Here is a 22,744-nt window from a genome sequence, read left to right on the forward strand (position 1 = left end):
GGGGAGGGTGTCACTGTATTGAGAGCTGCACAGGAGAATCTGAAAGATGAGTGGCATGCCTGGTTTCCTTTGCTGCTCTGTCCTAAGAAAAAAATTGGAGCATGGGTCTTTTTTTACACCCTGACTAGCACCATGGCTTGTGCTCCAGGAAATTACCAACTAGCAAACTGCTGAGCCTTTGGTGTTAATGGAAAACTCAGACCACATCCACATGGCTAACTGGAAGCACATACTTGAAAAACTGTGGAATCCTAAACTGGAATTCAAATGTGAAACATCTGAGTGTTGGGGACTAGTTCTCAAACACAGTTTGTTGTAAAGAAATACACAGGAAAGGATGCGGTGCCCGTTCTGTGATTAGTCCCCATGCATGTGACAGGGTAAGGAGAGCAAAATCCTGAAGAGAAAGTGAAAGCAAGTATTTATGAACATGTGATTGTGTCATGAATCATCCCTAAAGAAAACTGAGAAGTAGAAATATACGAAAACGGGAAGACCACTGCAGTTGAAACAACTCCTTATCAATGTAATACAAGGAATATGTACTGAGGCTGAGGCCTACTCTGGGACAGCCCTGAGCGAGACATACACTAAGATCATACTCCCCCAGGTCTAAGTTTAGGAATCCTGGTTTTGTACTGAACTCCTTATGAGGTACTAAGACCACCAAAACAAACACTGAAGAAATGCCCACTTTCATGTCCAGACGGTCAAAATATGATGTCTCATTGAACAATTGTTTTTTTAATTCCCCAAAACACATCACAAGTTTATTGTCACTTGGCAAGTAGACCCCTGGGCGATACTCCCACATCCAACAGATGTGTCTACAGCACAGTTCCAAAGACTCACGCAAAGGAGGAGCGGCTACCCTGGGAGCCTGCTGCTACCATCTACCAGTTAGGACAACACCAGTGTTTTCTTATCTGGTTCTTCTGTGCTTCCTTTTAGGACAAATTTCACTCCAGCAATGTAACCTTTCTGTTAAGTATCAAAGCACAGTTATTAAAGTTAACTGGAACAAAGGAGAGAGAATTTTTTCGGCACTTTAGTCCTCTGCAGACTTAAGGGTTCTTTAAAAGGCACTAAAGCTAACTGAATGAGCTTCGTAAGTTTATAGTCACCTTTTATTTACAGAACTTTATTTCTTCATATCAACTTCACCCTTGAACTGTATCAATGGGATCCAGTACAAAAGAAGAGATTCTTTCAGATAATGTCAAAGACAAAAAGGGACATACTATATTCTAAAGCACCAACCACCTGGGAGGTATATTTTAGCACAATCTATGACAATGATGGTACATTTTGGTAGTTTAAGACACCAGCAACCTGAACAGGACTCAGTTCAGTAATGTCCTGCTGGACACAGGACTGAGTGCAAACAAGTGCACAGTTAAACTGCTAAAGGCAGGCAGCTGTGACAGCCAATGAACAGGTGCTTATTTTCACACGGCTAACCTCCAAGACACCACCTATGCAAGTGCGCTGGCCAGAGACCAAATGTTGATCAGAGCTATAGCAATTGAATATTTAATACATTTATAAAGTAGTTTTTTAAAAATCTAATCCTTTAATCCTACAGTAAATCATTCAAATCGGCCTTGGCTACTGATTCTTCTCTACATCTTTCTTTAGCCAGAATTTAAGGCACACCAGCACCAAGAATTCTACCTGATCAATTATGCAGCGATAATGCATAATTGTGCACTATGACCTCATGCAGATGTCCTCATGACCTCTCCAAAATAGCAGTCACTCCACAGTTATCTCTAATTCTGCTTGCTTAAAGCACAAAAGAACTTTCAGACACCAAAAGCTATAGCCATGAAAGCCTGGAGTCAGTGCAGGCAGCTTACTCTGAGAAGACCTGATTTAGAAGTATTTTGTAGAAATGCTATCCGATGATGAATAATTTCACAGGACTGACCTATAGGAATTACTCAGGAAACAGCAGGAATTCCAAGGATGCATATGAGCTTAGAATAAGAGACTTAGAAAGTTTGAGAAGTCAATGTAACAAATTTAACTATCGCCATATCTTTTTGTTGGTCACTAAGAACAGTTTCTAACATAGGGAGAACATGCAATAAAGCAGTAAACTCAACTCAAATCTAAGACGAATCCCTGCATAATTACTGGGAAAACAAAGGCACTGACAAATGAGGTGGTCTTGCCCTGGGTTATCACATGTGCCTGAAAGACCCCAGAAGGTCTCTGCCTTGCTACAGGGTTCTAAGCGCTCTCTCCCACTCTTCTTCTGCTTTGGAACCTGGCTTGTTTATTATCCTATGACTGGAGATTGCGGGCGGGGACATACGACATTTTTTAAAAAAATGTTTTGTTTAACCAATGCAACAAGTTGTTAAAACACCGGCAATCAAAGAAAGCACAAATAATGAAAGCAGTCTTAGTTACTATACCTATGCTGAAGTCACAAAAATATTAAACAAGATTGCAACACGGTTTACTAATGAACTCAGTGATCCATCGCAACCTAAGAAATGATCTATGATCTGGAAATAATACAAGTGACACTGAAGTATTAACCAAGGTATGAAGGAAGTTTGAGAGAATCTTTTCCTATAGAGTTCTTTCGAGAGCTTTTCCAGGGTTTCAAAGTCAATTCACACTAGGCTCTATTAAAGAAATGGTACCACTTTGTGAGTCCTAAGTCTGAAATAAAAACTATTTATTCATCTCCACAGCGGCCGAAGCAATAACCCTTCATGCCTACAACTTAAGCAACAGCTATTTCCTTTAAATGCTTAGATCAAAATTTTACGGGAAAGGAAGAAAAGATACAAACAAAAAAAACCCTTGGGCAAGGACACTGCTGTCTTGAGTCTTTCCCTCCCACGAGCTGGAGCTTACCTGAAGTCCTTCAGCTCCTGCTTGGCACTGCCATCCTCTCTCTTGTTGTCACTCAGGTCGGCAGCAGCTGCCAGCTGAAGGCTTCGGGTGACTGGCCCCCCACTCCGCTCTCTGGATTTTATATTGAACCGGTCTGTTCTTTTCTTGCTCGCCAGGGCGGACTTGCTTTGTAAAACAGCTTTGCTCTTCTGTACCCTCACGTGCAGGGTCCGGGAGGTTTTGCTCGAGAGCTGGGCTGAATGATTCTTGGCCACAGCTTTCGGTTTTTTCCCCTCAACGTGAGTTATTTTAGCCATTCTTATTGGGCTGGAGTTCCTTAAAGAGGAGCTTGGTTTTTTGGACTTAACCGAAGTTGCAAATTTGACATTCTGCTTGGACCTGAAGGACGAGGAGGGCAGTGGGACTTGGGCAGGGCCTGAGCTGCGGGCTCTGGTCTTGCCCAAAGGAGCCTGCGTGCTTTGCATTTTAATCTCTGCATCTGCTGTCCGTCTGCGGTGGTTGCTGTTACTGTTTTTGTCACTACTTGCAGGTGATGAGTGTCCACCTTTCTTGGATGAATGAGAAACTTTTTTTTTGGGAGGAGAAAGGGGCTTTTTGGGACAGCTGAAAGCGGCATGTTTATTCAGGCTTCCAATGTATGTGAACTCTCGATTACAGTAAGGGCAGATGTGAGACGATGACTCAGAAGCACTTTTCAAGTCAGCCTTCTGCTTTGCAGATTTGTTTTTTTGAAGGATTGCTTTCTGTACAAGCTGATTTTTTTTCTTCAATGCATTTAATTTGAGCTTATTCGATGACATTTTGCTAAGCTCAACACTAAAGTTCAATCTTTTGGGTTGTCCCATTCGTCGGAAGGCATTTTTCCCAGAGTTATCTAAAACCACCACACCATTTTTGGGTTGTATAGTTTGTTTCAACGGTACTGGATTTTTCTTAGGGGTATACCTCTTCTTGTCACTTGCAGAAGCACATGCCAGGATATGTTTGTGCAACTCAGGCATGTTGTCAACGCCTTTTCCACATTTTGTGCAGCGAATGGCAGTAGTAAACGTCTGTGGAATATTGTGTGTAGTGAAATTTGTGGCCGTCACACCAATACCCATGGGATTTCGGTGATGGTACTGAAATGGAGGTGGCTTAAAGCTTGGGTAATGCTGATTGAGACCCAATCGAACATCTGGATCTTTCGTCTTTATTCCAGAAGCCATTATTTTTATGGTCGTATAAAGCTCTTCAGAGGAATCATTTAACTCTTCCTCTTCTTTAGAAGTTTCTAATGGATCTTCTGGCAAACTCTGCATATGCTCTATATGGGCCTTGCTGGGATCTGTGAAGTTCTGGGGCCTCAGAGTCCCACTTTCAAACTCGTGGTGTGTGCACACCTTATCTGGGTGGAGATCTCGCTGGTGCTGCTGCAAATTGCACAAAAAAGCAAATTCTTTTTTACAAACAGAACATACAAAGATATTTCCAACTCCATGAAGCAAAAATCGATGCTCTGACAAATCAGTTTTATCCTTAAAAAGCTGTACACAAAATTCACATTTGAAGGGCCATTCTTCAGCATGAATAGATAAATGTTTGGTTAGATCTTTAATGGAAAGAAAAGGTGATTCACAGACATTGCAAACAAAGTTTTTGTTGAATGTTTCCTGAACGATATCCTGTTCAACAGCAGACTGGGGCTCTTCCCTGGGTTTCAGATCTTCATTCTCTAATTCCTCCGGTTTGAAAGATATCATGGGGAGAGAAGCCTCCAGATTATCACCAGAGGAAACGACAGATGATACTGCAGAAAGAGGAGGTGGAGAAGGGGAAGAGGAGGAGGAGGAAGAGAATGAAGAGGAGGAAGATGAGGAGGAGGAGGAAGAAGAAAGTGTTGGAGGCCCAGGTGAAGCAGCAGACATAAGAGGCTCCACGGGGGGAATGGGAGAGGGAGAGGGAGATACTGTAGGGGACAGAACTGGGAGTGGGGACTGTGTAGTGGCATTCGAGAGTGGCGAGGGACATGGATGAGGAGATGTGCCGGAAGAGGGGGCTGGAAGAGGTATGGTAGGAAGGAGGGGAGGAGGCGGAGTGGCAACAGTTAATACCGGAGGACAGGGTGGAGGAGACGAGGGATCTGTGGGGACCAAGAGAGGAGGCAACTGACTGGAAGAATGGGAAGACGGCTGCAGGGCAGGTGACGAAGGACAAACACCAGGTGAGGACTCAGCAGTCGGGGCAGGGAAACCAGCGTCAGGGCCAAGGTCAGGATCTGGCTGGGCTTCTAGGGACTTGCAAGGACTTGGGCTCCTGGCCACATCTGCAGTGTTTTCTACAGGTAAATCGACGCCATTATATTCATTGAGAAGAACCTTCTGTAGCATGCGGGTGGTTGGTTTCTTTTTCTTTACAGCACTACAGGTTGACTGTACTGAATGATTTTCTTTGAATTCCTTCCCTTCAGAGTCACTACAAGGCTTTTTATGCACACTGAGATCTAATACAGATTCCCACTGGACCAGAGTCTTGCCTGTACCCTCACCCTTCTGTTTGACACCACTGGATAAATCCAGTGGCTGTTGGTTGCACACATTGCTAAAAGTAGAACTGGCTGTCCACTCTTTAGATATTTTATATTCATCAAAGCACGAAGGGCTCACAGTTTCTCTCTCATCTCTCCCAGACATACTCCAGGCTGGTGAGTCACTGTGACTTTCTAATTTGGGTTTCTTGGAAGTCAGAACCGAATCGGTCCATGCTGCTTTCCCGTCACTTGGCTTTCCAAAGTCTCGAAGGGCAGGACTGTGCTGTGGAGAGCTGGGAGGAGAGGTGGTTCGCCTCTTGAACCTACTGGAGGTCACGGGTAACATGGATGCAGGAGCAGACACACAAACAGGACCTAGTTTAGGTATTTCAGTTGCTGAAATCCCTACAGGAGGAGTTAGTTTATCCTGGTTTTGAAGAAGCTGTTTGAGCTGTGATGACAAATAAACACTTTTCTCTTTATGGAAAGACACTGTCTCTGTCGTTGATATGCTCAGAGGCAGACTTAAAGAACACGAGGGAGCCACAGGGTCAGAATCTGTTTCGGCTTTAATTCTGGGTAGCACAGGTGGACTAGTAGTTCTCCGTTTCTTGGACTCACTGTTTGTGCTGCTGGAAGGTTCTTTAGGAAGATCATCTGTTATAGGGACCTGTGTGGTCTTTATATTTTGAGTAATTTCCACTGTAACTGGAGTGAGCAGACAATTTATACCATACAAATCTGCCGAATTAGATTCCATTTCAATCACATCACAGCTACTGGTGGTGTTGTTAGTTTGAATTTTACCATCAATATAGTAATTTAAGTTTTCAGAGATATTGCTAGAAATGTCCATGATGTAAACGTCATCTGCTTCCCCCTCCTCCTCTGGCTCTGTGCTCGGGACGTAGACATTCTGGGTGGGCTGGGCCTGCTCCACCGGAGGCTGCAGCTCTTCAAGGCCTCCTTTTCGCCGTACACCTTTGGGAATCAGATGGCGTTCGTGAACTCTACGCTGATGCCGTCGCATATTAGTATGAGTTCCAAAAACCTTTTTACAGTATTTGCATGGATGAAGTTCTTTAACTTCCCCATTCTCTTCTAAAATAGAAGAATTTACTGTTTCTTGGGAAGCTTTCTCTGAACTCACGATCAGACAGTCTTGCCCAAGATTGGGAAGATTCAATTCATCTTTCTGAGTAACATTTTCTCCAGATACTTTGCCATTAGCTGGGTCCTCTGATGGCTGCAGTGTCAAGCTGGGTTTTCGCTTTAACCCTGCTTCGTGGCGCCGCTCATGCCGCCTCCTGTTAATCTGCGTGCCGAAAGCTTTCCCGCAGTACTTGCATTTGAAAGCATGATTGACCGTCGACATGTGGATGTGCATGTGACGCTCCAGCCCCTGCTTGGTTGTGAACTTCCTCTCACAGTGCTGACATGGAAACATAAATGTTTCAAATGCATCACCATTGGCCTCTTCCTTAGTTTTCGGGATTTTGATAACAGGTGTTACCTCCTCTGGAGAGTCTTCAAGAACTTCTTTTGAAGTATTTTTTGGTTCTTCTAATAAATCTTCTGGTTTCTCATCACACCGTATTTCTGGCTCTTTCACAGAACTTTCATTTGGCATGTCAGCTTCCTCCTCCCCGTCTTCTTCCAACTCATCTTCATCATCTTCTTCTTCTTCTTCTTCCTCCTCCTGCTCCTCCTCCTCCTCTTCCTCCAAATCATTCACCTCACAGTTTGTTGCTTCTAATTTCTCGTCTGGTTCTGGTTGCGGCTCACAGGCAGCGGGAGGGGTTACCAGTTCTGGAAGCACATCCTGACCAGCCACCTCCTGAAGAACGGCTGGCTGCTCAAGTGCTGAAGCCGAAGGCTTCTCCTCCTCTTCTTTAGGACCTAGAAAGCACACGGAAGCAGAAGCATGGAGGTGAAGCATGGAAAACCAGCCACCCTGTGATCAACTTGTACGATTCAAGTTACTTCTCTTATACCTAAAATGTATAAGGGAGATTACGATTCACAATAAATTACTTCTACTTTATATACTTCATTTATAGAGCTGTACTGGATATGAATCCATTTCATCCACCCATTCGTTCAACAAGAATTTGCAGAGTACCTGCTACGTACCAGGCAACATTCTGGGCAGTGAGGATACACACATGAACACAACAGACAAGAATGCCCTCATGGAGCTTAGATTCTTTTCTGTGTTCAGTCACACATATGTACATCTTTGTTTATAAAAACTGTAGTGTTTAAATTGTGTTGGAGTAGCTGATAGGAAATTTCAGGAGAGTAAATTCCAGTTGTAAATTCCAGTTTTTCATGATTCCAAACTGAAACATGTTAATTGCTAAACGCATCACCAGATTAGATTCTTAGTAGTCTGTCTTGAGTGGACAATCCTCTTTCTCTCTCCTTTCTCACTTAAACCCTATGTTTACAAGCCAGAAAATTTTCCAGAATTGTGTAATCAGAGTTTTTCAAGTCAAAGACACTTTACAGATCATCTCTTCTAAGCCTTATCAAGTTATTAAGAGCTCAGGAGCACCTCACTGAAGGCAACAGAAATGTGAAGTAACTTCCGGGTTTCTATGCCTAGCCCACCTGAGGCAGGTGGTAGAAAATGGTCAGAGAAGGACTCACTGGCAAGATGACAGTGGAGCAGAGACCTAAAGAAAACAAGCCACGCATATAACTGGGGGAGGAACCCGTAACCCACAAATGCACAAGCACTGAGCCAAGAACATGCTACATGTGTTGAAGAAACAGCAAGGAAGTCAGTAAGGTGGGGGGTTGCTTGGGATCGGGGGCAGTGCGAAGAGAAGGGAAAAGGGCAGGAGATGAGAACAGAGATGTAACCAGGAACCTGCTTATGCAAGACCTTGTAGGCTGTTGGCTTTTACTCTGAGTGAAACAGGGAGCTACCAGACAGTTCTAACAGAAATATGGTATGGTCTGACTTACATTCAAGAGAATCACTCTGACTGCTATAAGAAAGAAGACCCTAGATGGACAATAGAGGGCCTAATGCATCCTCCAGGAGAAAGGCAGGACAGTCATACAGGAGTGGCAGTAGGGCTGGGGAGAAGTGGTCATACTCTGGATATATTTTGGAGATGACAATGACAAAAATGTGCTTGTTGACTGGCTGTGGTTAGAGAGAAAGAAGAGCCAAGGAGGAGTCCTCACAACTGCAATAATCCTATTTACTGCACTGCAGATGACTACTGGAGAAGCAGGTTTGGTTTGTGTACATGTATGTGCTGGGGAGATTCAAGTTACTTTGGACGTGCTGAAGTTGAAGGTACCTGATACGTTCAAGTGAAGATATCAAGCAGATAGCTTCACATGAAGCTCGAGTTCAACAAAGAGGGTGAGCTTAGAGATGTTAAGGTCCTCAGGCTAGAGAAGGTATTTAGAACACTGGACTGGGCAAGGTCACCTGGAAAGTGAATGCAGACAGAAGAGGGACAAGGGGACTGTGCCCAGATGACTCCATACTGAGAGGTTAGGGGAATGGCCAGGGAGGCACCCACAGAACCAAGAGTGGTGTGGCCCTCAGGCTAAGTAAAGAAACTACTTCAAGGAGGGAACGCTCAGCTATGTCCAGAACCACTGATGGACTGGGTAAGATGGCGCTAAGAATGGAACATTCCATTTACAAAGATGGAGGTCTGGTGAGCATGACAACAGTTTTAGTGGAGAAGTGGGGACAAAATGCTTAACAGAGTTCCTAAGGAGAATTGAAGGAGGAAAGAGAGACAGGGAGACTGTCAGTAACTCTTTCAAGATCTGCTGTAAAGGAAAAGAGGGAAATGGGGTTGGAGTCAGAAGGAAACACAGGGACAACAGGTGACTCTTAAAGACAGGAGCTGTAACAGCAGGTTTAATGCTGATGGGGATGGTCCAGATGCTGCTTTCCCTACAGCACCACCAGGTACACTGCTGAATTGGGCCCTCTTACCTGCAGACACTTTCAGAGCTAAGACAGGCACTGGAGAGGAGGCAGAGCTACTCTGATATCTCCGAGCTATGTTATCTGGATGTTCCCCCAATCACTAGATAAACATTTACTGCGCACCCACTATATGCCAGTACTAGGTAAACAAGACTGTCAAGGGCTTACCCGTATAGAGCTTCACTTTAACAAGCAAGCAGGCAACATACTAAAGTAAAGTAATGGCTGTGCTCATGGGAGTGAGTGTGGTACAGAAGTATACAGCAGGGGCATCCAATGGGACTTGGTTAATCAGGCAAGGCTTCTTAGAGAAGTACTACACAGGCTGAACCTGAAGGACTTAAGAATCAAGCACGGAAGAGGAAAAGCAAGCAGGGAGGAATCAAAACACAGAGAACACTGTAAATTAGCGTGGACTATCTGGGGGCAATAGGGATCCATCAAGGAGAATGAGAATGCCATTGGCAGATTCAGCTGCAAGAGGGGTTAAGGGACGGGGAGGACATTACTGGAGACCAAGGAACAAGACTGGTAGAATGATAACAGAATGGAGATGCGGGCAGAAAATGCTAAGCAGAAAACGCAAATAAGTAGTAAAGGCAGAAAAAGTAGCCAGACTTTCACGACACAAGAGACCTGTTGCCGGATGTGGGGACTACTTGGATACAGCAGAAAAAAGGGGGTCAATGCAAAGTATTACCACAAGTTGATTACTCAGTCCCAGCCCTCTTGCTATTTCCCAGGAATATCAGCCTAACTTTTTTTCCCATCTGCTACTACATTTACCAGCAATGAGGTTTCTGCTTCTAAATAGAAACCAGCCTTCTCCCCTTAGACAAATTTCATAAATTCCATGAGCTTTTCCACAAACAGGGAAACCAGTCATTTGATGGTGATAATATATTGTAAATTAGGAGCTAGCTCTCTTTTCAAATACATTTTCAAAAAGACCCAGAATGTTGCCAAAAAAAGTCAAAATGAGACAACAGAAAATGCCTCTCTGAGGCTCAGAAATTTCTTCATAGAGTTCATGTTCAATCAAAATCTGTGGCTTCCTTTGATGGGGGGAAAATGTCTTTTCCCTATGACTGGTAAACAATCCCAGATTTAGAACTGTCTAAAGTAATATGAACCTAAATATGCACAGCTCCATTAACTAAAAAGGTCCATGCCAAAGTGTGTCCACACACTTGATATAGTCTGTAGAGCTTTATATATAAAAGGTTTGGGGACCACAAAAAGGAGTCTGAACCATTTACTCATTATATAGACCATTTGCTGCGGACAAGGTGGAACATTCAGGGAGGCCTATGAACACACTGCACAGAACCGGCCTCACGTTGATCAGCCATACCACAAACTGTGGGGAGGCAGGGGGAGGGGGGACACAGCAAATGTCTTTTTTCATGGGACCTGATGTTTTATCAGGGAAAAAAATATTGCCTAAATTACTGAAGAGGAGGAGGAGCCTGTTGGATTTGCTTTTCAATTCTGCCACCAAAGGTAGTGAGGTTATTGAGTAATTTTTGTTGTTCAAACAAATGTCTTAGCAAATCTGCTACTAGGAGGCAGAACTTAGTTTTATAAGGCTCTGGGAAATGAACTCATCTATTCTTGCTTCAAAGAACAGCACAAAAAATTACAATCCTTTATGAATGCTATCACTACAAACAGTGCTAATGAAATGGTTACAAAAGGCATCTAAAATATTTTGGATTTTTTTCTCTACAAATATTTCTTGAAAGAGTTACAAGCCTGTATTCTGAAATTTGTCTGTGGGGGTCACTATAAACAACTCTTGAGCAAGGCCCAGTCTCTATATAAACGTGCCCATCGCAAATTAAGACACACCTCCCTCATCTCTGTATGGATAGTGTCAATATGGCGGCCCCACTGCAATGACCACAGGGCAGGCTGTCTTTCTGATTAACTTTCAATCCATGCCTCTCTGTGAATTCTTACATCATGGAAGGCCTAGATTATTAATCCTCAGAGGAACTATAAAGAAGAACATTTTACAGGGAGAAACACAAAGAGACAAAATGAGAATTTAAATTCTAAAAAAAAAAAAAAAAAAAAAAAAAAAACAAACAAATACTTTTCATTCTGTTATATAAAATCAAAGGTTTTTCATATTTTTAAGTAAATGTTTAATTGAAGTGTAAAACACACATATATTAAAGTGTATAAATCATAAGTACTTAGCAAGATAAAATTTTTACTAAGGAAAAACACCCACGTGACCACCCCACAGATCAGTAATGGGAAACTACCAGGACCTCAGAAGCCTCCTCACAGCCCTGCCTTTTATCGTCATAGATTTGTTTTCATGATTTTGAACTTTGTATTATTTGTAAATACAATCATATAGTATGTTCCATTATATTTTAACAAGAGAACAATTTCATTTTTAACAAGGATTTTTATAATTAACAAGGATTTTGACAATTTTTTGAAGAGAAGGTAGGATATGGAAGGCTCAGTTCACCATATTCAATTTAGGCAGTTTTGCTGTTTAACCCCTTTACAGTTCCTGAGAATGATTCTCAGAAGGGCAATAGGAGACACGAAGTTAAATTAACTGGTACATACATACCCAAATCAGACCAGTCCAATATCACAAGCTTACCTTCCACAGAATCTCTCATATTTGCAAAGGTGGAATCTGGCTCACTTGTCTTCAGCTGTATGTCCTGGGTTTTGTTTCCTTTGTTTTTATTTTCCTGGGATTTTTTCTTCCCTGAAACACAATATTTATTTATTTATTCATTTACTTGTTATTCTAAATTCTTAAAGATGACAATTATTAATCCAATCACAGCAAATTGCATATTTCTAGGTGGTTATCACTTTGGATTCCTAAAGAAAGAAATGGATGATGAATATAAATACTTTAAGTCATGTCAGAGAAAAAACCAAAAATCCATAAATCCTGTATTTTTGAGAATCCTGGACATTAGTTTCCTTGATAGCTGTAACAGTGATCAAATTAACAGATAATACATTCTCAAAGAGTTAATGCTGATGTCAAAGGAAAATCAGTAATAAATAGCACAGAGTTTCAATACTACACAAATATTAGAGACTGGCAGAAGTCTGGTTATCTGTAAGAAGAGCACATTAGAGAAAAACAATATGGTGTAACTTGGGGCTCTTTTAGTTAAGATATGATTAGCCACAATTGTCAGAAGTAGAATAAGAACAGCAGAGATTCCACTGGATTACCAGGGATACACATTCACAATGGCTCAAATATCAAATGCAGAGTAATTATGAATAATTCACTGCCCACCAACACAGCACTCAGAGGGTCCTGAGGGATTTGACTCTAGGTCCAGTACAGTTCAATATTTCGGTAACAATTCAGAGCACGGAATTCAGGAAACACTAACTGCATTTCAAGTGATACAACATTTTAGAAGATAAGATTAAAATGCAACATATTTCTGATAAGCTGTAACAATAAATTGAAATCATGAAGATACTCAATAAAGATAAACAATTCTCTATAGAAGTACTAATACTGAAGGTTCAGAAGCTCAGTCTCTTCAGGATTTAACCAAAATTTGTAACCCTTCTTTTCCACGGTTTAATTTCCAGATATCCTTTTCCCAGTAGCCAGTGCTTCTCAGTCTTCAGATCCAGACAGGTTCCTATTCCTCTTCCCTGAACACTCCTCTTTCTGCATTGCTCTCCCCAAATAGGCCTCCACCAGCTTCCAGAGCAACAAGCCTCTGCCACCTTTACCTCTGCATTAGTGAAATGACAAACTAGAAACCACTTAAAACTTCTGAACACACAGAATCACTACAGAGGAACACAGTTAGCTAAAATGTAGACAACAGATAGAAATGAGGTTACAGACACAAAACAGCATCATGGAAAAGATCACAGATTAAAAATAGAAACATCAATTACAATACAAACATTAATCCTAAAAAACACCACCCAATTTTGATAAAAATTTAAGAGATGCAACAAAAAAGAATACAAAATGCTTAGCAATCATTTGGTTTTAAAAAGCAAATTCTAGAATACCATTTGAAACACCTAATTCTTCAGCCTCTAAGAAAACAGAAGATATTTTTTTTAACTACGTATATAAGGGCTCACCCAAGTAAATTCTTGACAACATGTCTACCTGTTTCTTTCCAAAGACAGTTTGGAACTCAGGACACAAGAAAACAGAAGATATTTTTTTTAACTACATATATAAGGGCTCACCCAAGTAAATTCTTGACAACATGTCTACCTGTTTCTTTCCAAAGACAGTTTGGAACTCAGGACACAAGCACATGCACTCACTGGAACCACATTCTGGTGGGAATAGAAGTTGAGGGTCTGTGTGGAGATGGCTGACTCGTGTGTGTCTCCAGGTAAAGAATTATGAACCAATCCCCCCCTGCAAGGGGCACGCGTATGTAAGCACCTTTCCTTGTGAGTAACGTCCTCTTAGGCTTCTTTCTCTCTGTGTCAACTTAACAGCACTTATCCTAAATTTGATGACGACTAAAGCTCTTCAGGGATCCAGTTTTGTTTAAAGGTGTTTGGATTCTACCTCCTTTCAACCAGTTTTTATGCCCAGTCTGACATAAGGCCTTGCTGTGTGTGTTATGCTCTGCCCTTATCATTTACTAATACCCAACAAAATGCTTATCACCCACATACACAATGCATATATAAAGGGCAACCTGCCTACATAACATAGCACAATTGCTGCAATGCTGCAGTTGATGCCTGAGGAAATCCACAGCTTCTTTTATTACCATGTGAAGGGCTCCTGGATGGCCATTTAATTCAGAAGTTATATTCAGGGGCCTATAATCCCTAGCACTTTGGGAGGCCTAGGAGAATCGCTTGAGGTCAGGAGTTCTAGACCAGCCTGAGCAAGAGCAAGAACCCATCTCTACAAAAAACAGAACAATTAGCCAGGTGTGGTGGCCCATGCCTGTAGTCCCAGCTACTCGGGAGGCTGAGGCAGGAGGATCGCTTGAGCCTAGGAGTTTGAGGTTGCAGTGAGCTAGGCTGATGCCACTGCATTCTAACCCAGGCAACATACACAGTGAGACCCTGTCAGAGAGGAGGGGAGGGGAGTCAATTTGTGTAATATAATCACTTGCAAAAGAAATTCAAAGATTTTTTGCAACCTCTCAAATACTGTACAAATCCAGTTAGCAGGTCATACAAAAACAAAGTATACTAGCCTCTATGTAAATGGAGTACTGAATAAGTGAAATTTCTATATTTATATCATAATAATACAAAGTACAATTTTAATAATACCATCCATTAAGATGCACTCAAAATGAATTCACATAACTATCCAGAAGATAAAGTGCTTTTTAAAGGTTTATTCCCTGACTAAAAGAACATCAGAACACCTGGCTGACATCAAATGTCCATTTTGTGCTCCTAAGACCTAATCAGTAAGAAGTTACTTTTCTCCCCTCCTAGATGTCCTCATTAAAAGCCACGACCATGGAAACCTACTCCACTGTGAAGAGAAGCCACCTGCAATAGGTACATCTCCTGTATCCTATTCAGAGGACTAACGAGAGTGTCCCACAGACAGCTGTGGCATTCCAGGGACACTCAACCCCAGCATGCATGGCATTCCGGGCCACACGATTCTGCTGTGGAGGGTTGTCCCACACATTAGAAGATGTTTAGCAGCACCTGTGCCCTCTACCCACAAGATGCTAGTAGCACCCCTCTTCTAGTTGTGACAACCCAAAGTCTCTAGATATGGCCAAATGTCCCTTGGGGAGGAAATCTCCCCAGGATAAGAACCACTGGGCTAGACCAATGTATTTCCGGGTCACTAAAGACATGTAGGATTCTCTATATATTTGTTTAAAATAACAAAAAAGTATCTGAGTAACACTAATAAACCAATTCTAAAAATGGAGAAATGAATAATTAAATTTACCACCAAAGTAACTTTGGTGAACCGTGACAGACTTAGTTTATGACAGAAATGAATCTACCATGACCATCAATCATTGATGGGACTGAGATTACCTGACAGATGAGAAACAATGTTCTCAATCTTAGCCAGAACCATCTATCAAGTTAATTCTCATTAGCCTTAGACTAGAGATGAAGGGACTATCAAAATCACCTGTCCTGCCTGCTGTTTTGTGGGAGATACTGAAGGCCAGGGCCACGGAGGGACCAATCAAGTCTATGATGATCAGAAATTAGAACCAAGAGGTCCTGCCCACACTTCCACATGCTTACTGTCACTCACAACTGCCAAATATTGTAATGGCAGGTGGTGGAAGTGCCTACATTTCCTTAAATCAGTGCAGTGTTTTCCTGATACTTGATTTGTGCCCTATATGTCATCAAATTAAAAGAAAAACAGAAGCAAACCCATAAGGACTTTACAAAGTGGGCTTCTATCTGTGAGGCAAGAGCAGCATGAAGTGGGAGCCACTGGGAGCCTGGTAAGCACATGAGTGCACTTACCATTGGGTTCCTGAGGGTCCTACATGGCGCTACTGCCAGCTGGCTGCTCCGCTTGGTCTAGACAAGAAAGACAGGAATGAAACCTGAGGAAAGTGAAATGGAAATGACGACAAAGAACAACATGAGGGAGAGGACAAAACTTATGTACATGAGGAAAAGAAACGCACACATCAAGATAGGAAATTGAATGCAAAAGAAGGAAAACCGTTATCTACTACATCATGGTGCTCACATAGTAAAGAAATGATTAATGTTTAACTGTGTACTTAGTTGCTGAGAGTAAGACCAATGTAGTATATACTCATTCTCAGGCCTGTACCATGCCCATGTTATAGAACTGATGCCCTTACTACGTATGGACCGTTCTGCTAGAAGACCCCGAAGTCCCAATGTATGCCTCTCATTTTCCAGGGGAGACACTCAAGGACCAGAAATGTGAAGTAACATGCTCAAGGTCATATGACTACATTAGCTCTAGAGCCAGAATTAAAACTCAAGGTGATAACACTAAAAATGCTCTCTTCTACAGCTATTTCTTAACACCAATAATAGCTTAATAATCGTACCTTATTCTTTAAAAGCACTTTACATCCATTATTTCACTTGGTTTCAAGGGCAAATGAAAAAAAAGTTGTATAAAGACTTGCGCTGCATTTTATAGTAAAGTAAAATTGAAATGCATTTTTTCCATTTCTGTTTTATCTTATGCCAGAAACGGTATCAGTCAACAGCACAGAACCCTGATCTGAACAAATACGATTCACCACTGAATAATATGAACAAAATTGGATTTTCTAGTGAAATAGCTACCATAGACAGACATTCAACAGCCATAACGACTACTTGCTAAAACAATGTGTAGCATCATACTGCTAGTGCCTGGGATGCCAGTTGCAAAATCAAAACTGCCTAAAGCATCACATGAATAATTTAACCTAGGTCTAGATTATGTTCTACTATCCTAATCAACTGGACAAACACTAGGAAATTCTAGAGAATAACGTCTCACTTAAAAATGTTCAGGCAGCAGAGAGAATGCAAAATTCTAGAAGGCTTGCTAAACTTACACTAAAAATTCATCACAAGACTGAAGGCTCACGCATTTGGCAATTTAAAAATTAAATTTAGAACTATATGTAACTCCACATGTGCTGCCTCCTCACTGGGGAGCTATCCAACTCTGAAGTATAAAATCAGAATTAAACATCAGTGCACAGAAGGCAGGGTCATCTGATCTTCATTTGGGGAGCTCACCATCTTACTCAGATCCACAGTTGACTCCAAATCAGTGGAGCCTCCATCTGGGAGAGCTGTACAACTATATCACGGAAGGTCACCAAGGACAGGAGCTACCCTGAACAAGATCAACACCAACTTACTGGAGGGCAGTTTGTGCCTGCTGTCGCCATTTCCTCAGCCCTTCATCCCTGCAACTAAACTTTCATCCTCTCTACTCCAATGGGGCTGACTTTGTCATGGTTAGCAATGATCTCACAATTACAAAGTCCAGCGTTTCTTCAGGCTTGATCTGCCCCAAGTTTCTCCTTCGCATTTGACACTTTGATGTTTCCTTCATTCTTAGAATTCCTCTACCTGCCTTATGACATTAGGATCTAGGATCTAGCCCTTTTGCAGTCTTCCTCTTCTTCCTTACCCTAAGTGAGAGAGAAATCTGAAGACTGGAGCCATGCTTTCACACTAGAGTGAAGAAAGGCTTTGACAAAAGTACACAGCTGAGGGCACAGAACTTGGAGAACAGAACAGATGTGAAATAGTGAGATGAACCAACTACACTCAAAGCTGAGAGAGAAGAACCAGAGGACTCTGGCACAGGAGGAGCCTTGAGGGTCAGCTTAGTCATCTGCATCTCAGGCAAGTGTGCGAAAAGTATAGGATACAAATGCATTATACATCTTTCCAAATTTTTGAAAGGCAAAGGTACCTTTTTGGGACAGCAGGCCAGCTGTGGCACTGGCACTCAGGATACATTTTTGGTTTAGAGATAACTTAGAGTTCCAAAAGCAAGATAAAAAGGCTTAACTGTGAGGAAAGTATAAAGTACATGTTAAATAACTTCTTTGTAAGATTTTAAAAAACTAAAATCTGTCCTAGATCGTGTGGTAAGGAAGGCAATGAATGGGTAACAGCAAAGCTGTCCTCTTACACAATGGCTAGATGATGGTACTAGTGCAAGGTGGTAAAGGGCAGCTGGAGTTAGACCTCAGCACTGCTGTATATCTGGCAGTAGTTTGACATCCTACAGTTGGTGTGATGATGGAGAGGAGGAGAGAAGCTGGAAACAGATATGTAAAACTAAGTTTTTCAACAATAAATGAACAAGTCATTTCAATATCCTTAAAGTATGCTTTAAAATAAGAAGAGAATGACTTGGGTGCCCTGGAAGTCATCAAAAGTCACTGATAAAGAGAATCGGGAAACGTGGACAGCAGGACTGATGGGAGGCCAGTGCCTCAGAAGGTGGCCAGAGAGGCTTCCTGAAAGGTCAGCAGTGCCACACACAGGGGTGTGGTTATCAGAGGATCACAAGGCGCTGTTCCAACCGGTCAAGGTGAGATCACTGGCAAAACAAGCCCCATGGGACAATGGGGTTTGAAGTAGCAAGATGCTGTGACAGTTGGTTTGTATAAAAGGAACATTTTCTATAGATTTCTTTCTCACTTAAAATAACTGAAATTTACCTGATAGTAAAAAATTCTGTTAAGCTACTTTGGCAAAATTTCAAATCTTTTTCTGCAGTTAAACCCACCCCAGAAGTACCTGCAATCCTGGAGGCAAATTATAAAAATAAAACCTTTCTGGTTTTAAGTTGCTCATGGTATTAAAACAGGACTCTAGGCTTTGCTTCCAACAGAAACAATGGAAAAGTTCTGGATTTTGCAGTTCTGCAGATCACAGTATAAATTCTTGAAATGCTTGCTTCCCGCCAGGGGGGCTGTCACACAGGCTTCGCAGCTGTGGAAGCTATAGGCTCTCCTAACTCTTCCAAATGTCAGGCTGATGGGAGAACAGCAAAGATCACATCAGAAGGGAGTTCAAGCTTTTAATTTGTCTAAAAAAGGCTTTTAATGGCTTTGACTGGATAATTCCAAATCCTAGAAAAGGCTTGCCAAATAAACTTTAGCAACTTCAAATTCAGAAAACACTGGGTTTTCCTTACACTCTTTAGAACCTCAAAAAGTCTTGTGGCATGAACAAAGTGATATTAGAGACTAATAAAATACCTCTGACACTTAAGAAGTTAGCCTGTTCTATTTTATAATTACTTTAATTTCTAGGTTTCTTCTCATGGTTTTTCAGTAGCTTTTTTTAATAGAGGAAAAATATGCACCTAAAATCTGAAAACCCAGGTGAAGAGGTGAAGAGACAACTACAAAGTAGAGAATTTAATCCAAGTTCAGGTCTCAGTCCCCCGCAGCCAAACAATCGGGACTGGGAGCTGCTGCAGAGGAGGTGTTCCAAGTGCCTGGCAACCCTGAAAACACAGGGGACGGCCACACCCTCGAAAATTGGTTACTCTCAACTAAAAGAAAAGTCATTTTTTCTTCTTTCAAAGCCCCTGGTAAATTTTATAATACTATATCCTAATGAATTAACTACAAAATTTAGTTTAAAAATACTTTTACAAAGTAAAAATCTAGACATAAATCTGAGACAAGATACAACTAAAAACACTAAAAACTCATTCTTCACATTTGCTTACAGAAATAAATGCCCACAGGAACAGTGGTCAAACCATACCACTAATTAATAAAATCAGGCCACGATGTAGCCACATACGTAAACTTAAGGGTAACCAAGAGGACAGACATTAAGATTTTGGCAGGTGGCCCCATGATGAGAATTATTGGTGAGGACATGATGTTTTTCCCTGTCTGATTATATTTTCAAAATGAACACTTGGCTACATCATATCACCCAAAAAAAATTTTTAAAAAAGAAATGCCTACATTAACAAAATTAATGAGATAAGTGAAAATGTTTCTGTTGGTTGAGATTAACATATGAAATTAAGTAACAGTACAATTTGGAAAAGGTTTCTACTTTCTACTGTGCTTGCACAGCAAAAAGTATTCTGAAGTGTTTCTCTGTTCTCTATCTCCTACCTCTACCCTCCAGTAAAACTGTTCAAGAAAATAAAAGCACTATCCCCAGAAACATGAAATTCACAATGGACACAGTTATAAAGATTTAAAAGGGATTAAAAATATTCATAACAGAAATTATTAAATAGCCAGAACTGCTTAAGCATTCACATTACCACTGCTGATCTTTTGGTATACATCCTTCCAGTCTTTCTCTATGCATCGCATTATTTCCAACAAAAAATTAATTTGTCTCCTCCTTTCAAACAGCCACACACCTCATTCTTTTTCTTGTTTCACTGCACTTTGTTATTATACCATCATTATTTAAATCAAATATCTAATTTAAACAGTCATGCTGAGTGCCTACCAGTATTAACCTGAGGGTCAATGTCTTGGCAGTCGATTATGATAATCATGAGAATATTCTTCATTAGCTTTTATTCTGCTTCGCCTAAAAATGCAAAGATTAGGCAATAGCATTTGAATATGCTACATTTTGGCAGAGATTTAGAAAAACAAAAGCATTTACAGAGATATTAAATTCCCTACTCACTTGGCCCTCACCACGAAATGAGGCACTTTTATTCCCGAATGGTTTTTTAGACTCTGTATCACTACTGCTCATTGATCTGATCCCACCTCTGCAGAAGGTCTCAACTTGTCCCCCAGCTGCCTCCTTGCCTGTAGCTGTGCCCCTGGTCAGCACTTACAGACTGACACACTAGCACTTCAAGGGAAAAGGTCATGGACTTCTTGGGGCTTCTGCATGCACACGGGCTGGCACAAATTCGCCCAGTCTGATAAACCCAAAACTGCCAAGGCTGTCTTTCAGATTCAAGATGCAGAGATGAAACTGAAACATATTCTTCCCATAATGTACTTATTTTTAAAATCATAAATTACATTTAAATTCAATACCAGATTTTTTCCTAATAGATCTCCACCTAAAACACAAAATTCTACTAGACTATTCAACAATATATCTCATTCTCAGATGCGCTAGCTTATATCAGACTAGTCAAATTTAACCCGAGATCATTATTCTTGATAGATTTAAAAAAAAATCTCTAATACTTTGTAAAGTTTCTGGAATCATGGTAAAATAAAGAGGTATTCTGGTAATTTTTCTTGGGTGTTTATTAGCTACACAACACTGCGAAGAGCTACAAATATATTATTACAAAGATGTCTGCCATGAAGGAATTTAAAATTAAAGTCATGTCTGTTTAACTCTGTAAAAAGCAAGCACCTCTGCAGAAAGGCCCTACTAATGTTAACAAGAAGCAAATTTTGAGTGGAAAAGATGTCCCAGAGAATCCATTATTTCATTAAAAATAAAAAGAAGCGAGGGGAGGCAAGGAGATAGAGGAAAGGAGAATGGAGACAGAGAGGGATGACGACATAAACGGCCATCGAGTGACCCCGGTAGAGCAAGGAAGCCCAATGAGTGACAAGCTGTGGGCCCCAGCATTCCCACTCCAGCACTGAGAACGGAACCTTTTAGAAACACTCAATCTTAGTGCTGGTCTCCGAGGATTATCCCATATTGTCCTTTAGTGGATGTTTTTTCTATCTTTTGCCAATATAGGACTAAAATAATGCCCACAGGGAACAAATGAATCCCCAGAGGAAGGCACGCAGAGGACTAGGACTTGAAACATGAGCACTTCCTAGACCAGTGCCTGAGGCTGGTGGAAATGGTCTCACTTGCAATCCAGGCACTCATTTCACCTGCTCCTGGAAGGTTACTATGTCCCCAAGGTCACACATCCTCCATGCAAAGAGCTGACCCCAACTGAGGTGAGACACTGATCTGGGTTCTCATCCCCTGTCCCCATGTTGTGGCAGCACTCTGAATAAAGTAGGTCCTCAAGATAAGTTTGGTTCTCAAACAACAGAAACCACAAAAGTGAGATAGCATGAAACTGTACTGCACAGCCCTAGGGGCAAGATTTGATTAATGAGAAATAATCCTGTTCAAAGCAGATGGGAACAAACGATGATTCAGACGGGTAATAACGACCTGATGCTGTCGTCAAGGAGGAGTAAATGAGATAACGCACATACACAATGCTGCACAGTGCCTGGCACAGACTCAATAAATGGAATCAATGTTAAGGAGTATCCACAGATTCTACTAAACAAATTACAGAAACCCCATGCCTACAAGTCTAAATTGTCAGCATATGTTCCTTCTCATGAAGACAATGACATTCTGCTTCCACTAACAATTCCTAATTCAGCCATTTGTTTTGTTCATTTGTTCTACATTGATTCACAGAATCCCACCCAGATACAATTATGGAAATGTACTAGTCCAATAAGGACAGACGTTTAACTGAGAAAAAAAAGAATCCAGTCAAACACTCACTAAAGTCCCCGTCAATATACATTAGCAGTTCTAACAGTGTAAGCTGTGAGTATATTTCATTTTTAAGTCTGTAACCTATTTTTTGCTTCTAACGTACACTCAATTTTGAAAATAAAACATACTGGTCTACTTTAGCAGTTCTTAATCTTTTGGGGATGAAACTTTAGACCCCTCTGAGGATCAGGTTAACACCTAAGGCCCATCTCCCCAGTCACAAACTGATATAAACACAACATTTGGCAGACAACGCTGGGGGCTCAGTGGTCTCCTGTGTTACTACAAAATCAAGTTGTGAGTTCATACAAGCACTGTGTATCAACAGAAGGAACGTACTTGTGTGATCCCTGAAAAAGAACCCATCTCCTCAGAATGCTCAATAAAGAAACTGCACAGATAATCGGTACATTTGTTTCCTTAACACTGATATCATCAACTTAATTAGTAGC

General features: G+C 41.3%; 2 protein-coding genes across 2 annotated transcripts in view; both read right to left on the reverse strand.

Moving 5' to 3' along the window:
• Positions 1-22,744, reverse strand: part of LOC105824874 (PR domain zinc finger protein 2-like) — a 113,072-nt gene that overhangs the window by 34,205 nt on the left and 56,123 nt on the right. The gene's annotated exons all lie outside the window — the stretch shown is intronic.
• Positions 1-22,744, reverse strand: part of PRDM2 (PR domain containing 2, with ZNF domain) — a 36,197-nt gene that overhangs the window by 2,085 nt on the left and 11,368 nt on the right. Inside the window, exons 2-3 of the mRNA XM_012662625.1 lie at positions 11,980-12,090; positions 2,875-7,282 (exon numbers count right to left, since the gene is read on the reverse strand). Of these exons, the coding sequence (XP_012518079.1) occupies positions 2,875-7,282; positions 11,980-11,998 (4,427 nt within the window). The 5' untranslated portion in view covers positions 11,999-12,090. The remainder of the gene's footprint in view (positions 1-2,874; positions 7,283-11,979; positions 12,091-22,744) is intronic.

This window comes from Propithecus coquereli, unplaced genomic scaffold (genome assembly GCF_000956105.1).
Source record: "Propithecus coquereli isolate 6110/MARCELLA unplaced genomic scaffold, Pcoq_1.0 Scaffold77, whole genome shotgun sequence".
NCBI classification, from domain to species: Eukaryota; Metazoa; Chordata; class Mammalia; order Primates; family Indriidae; genus Propithecus; species Propithecus coquereli.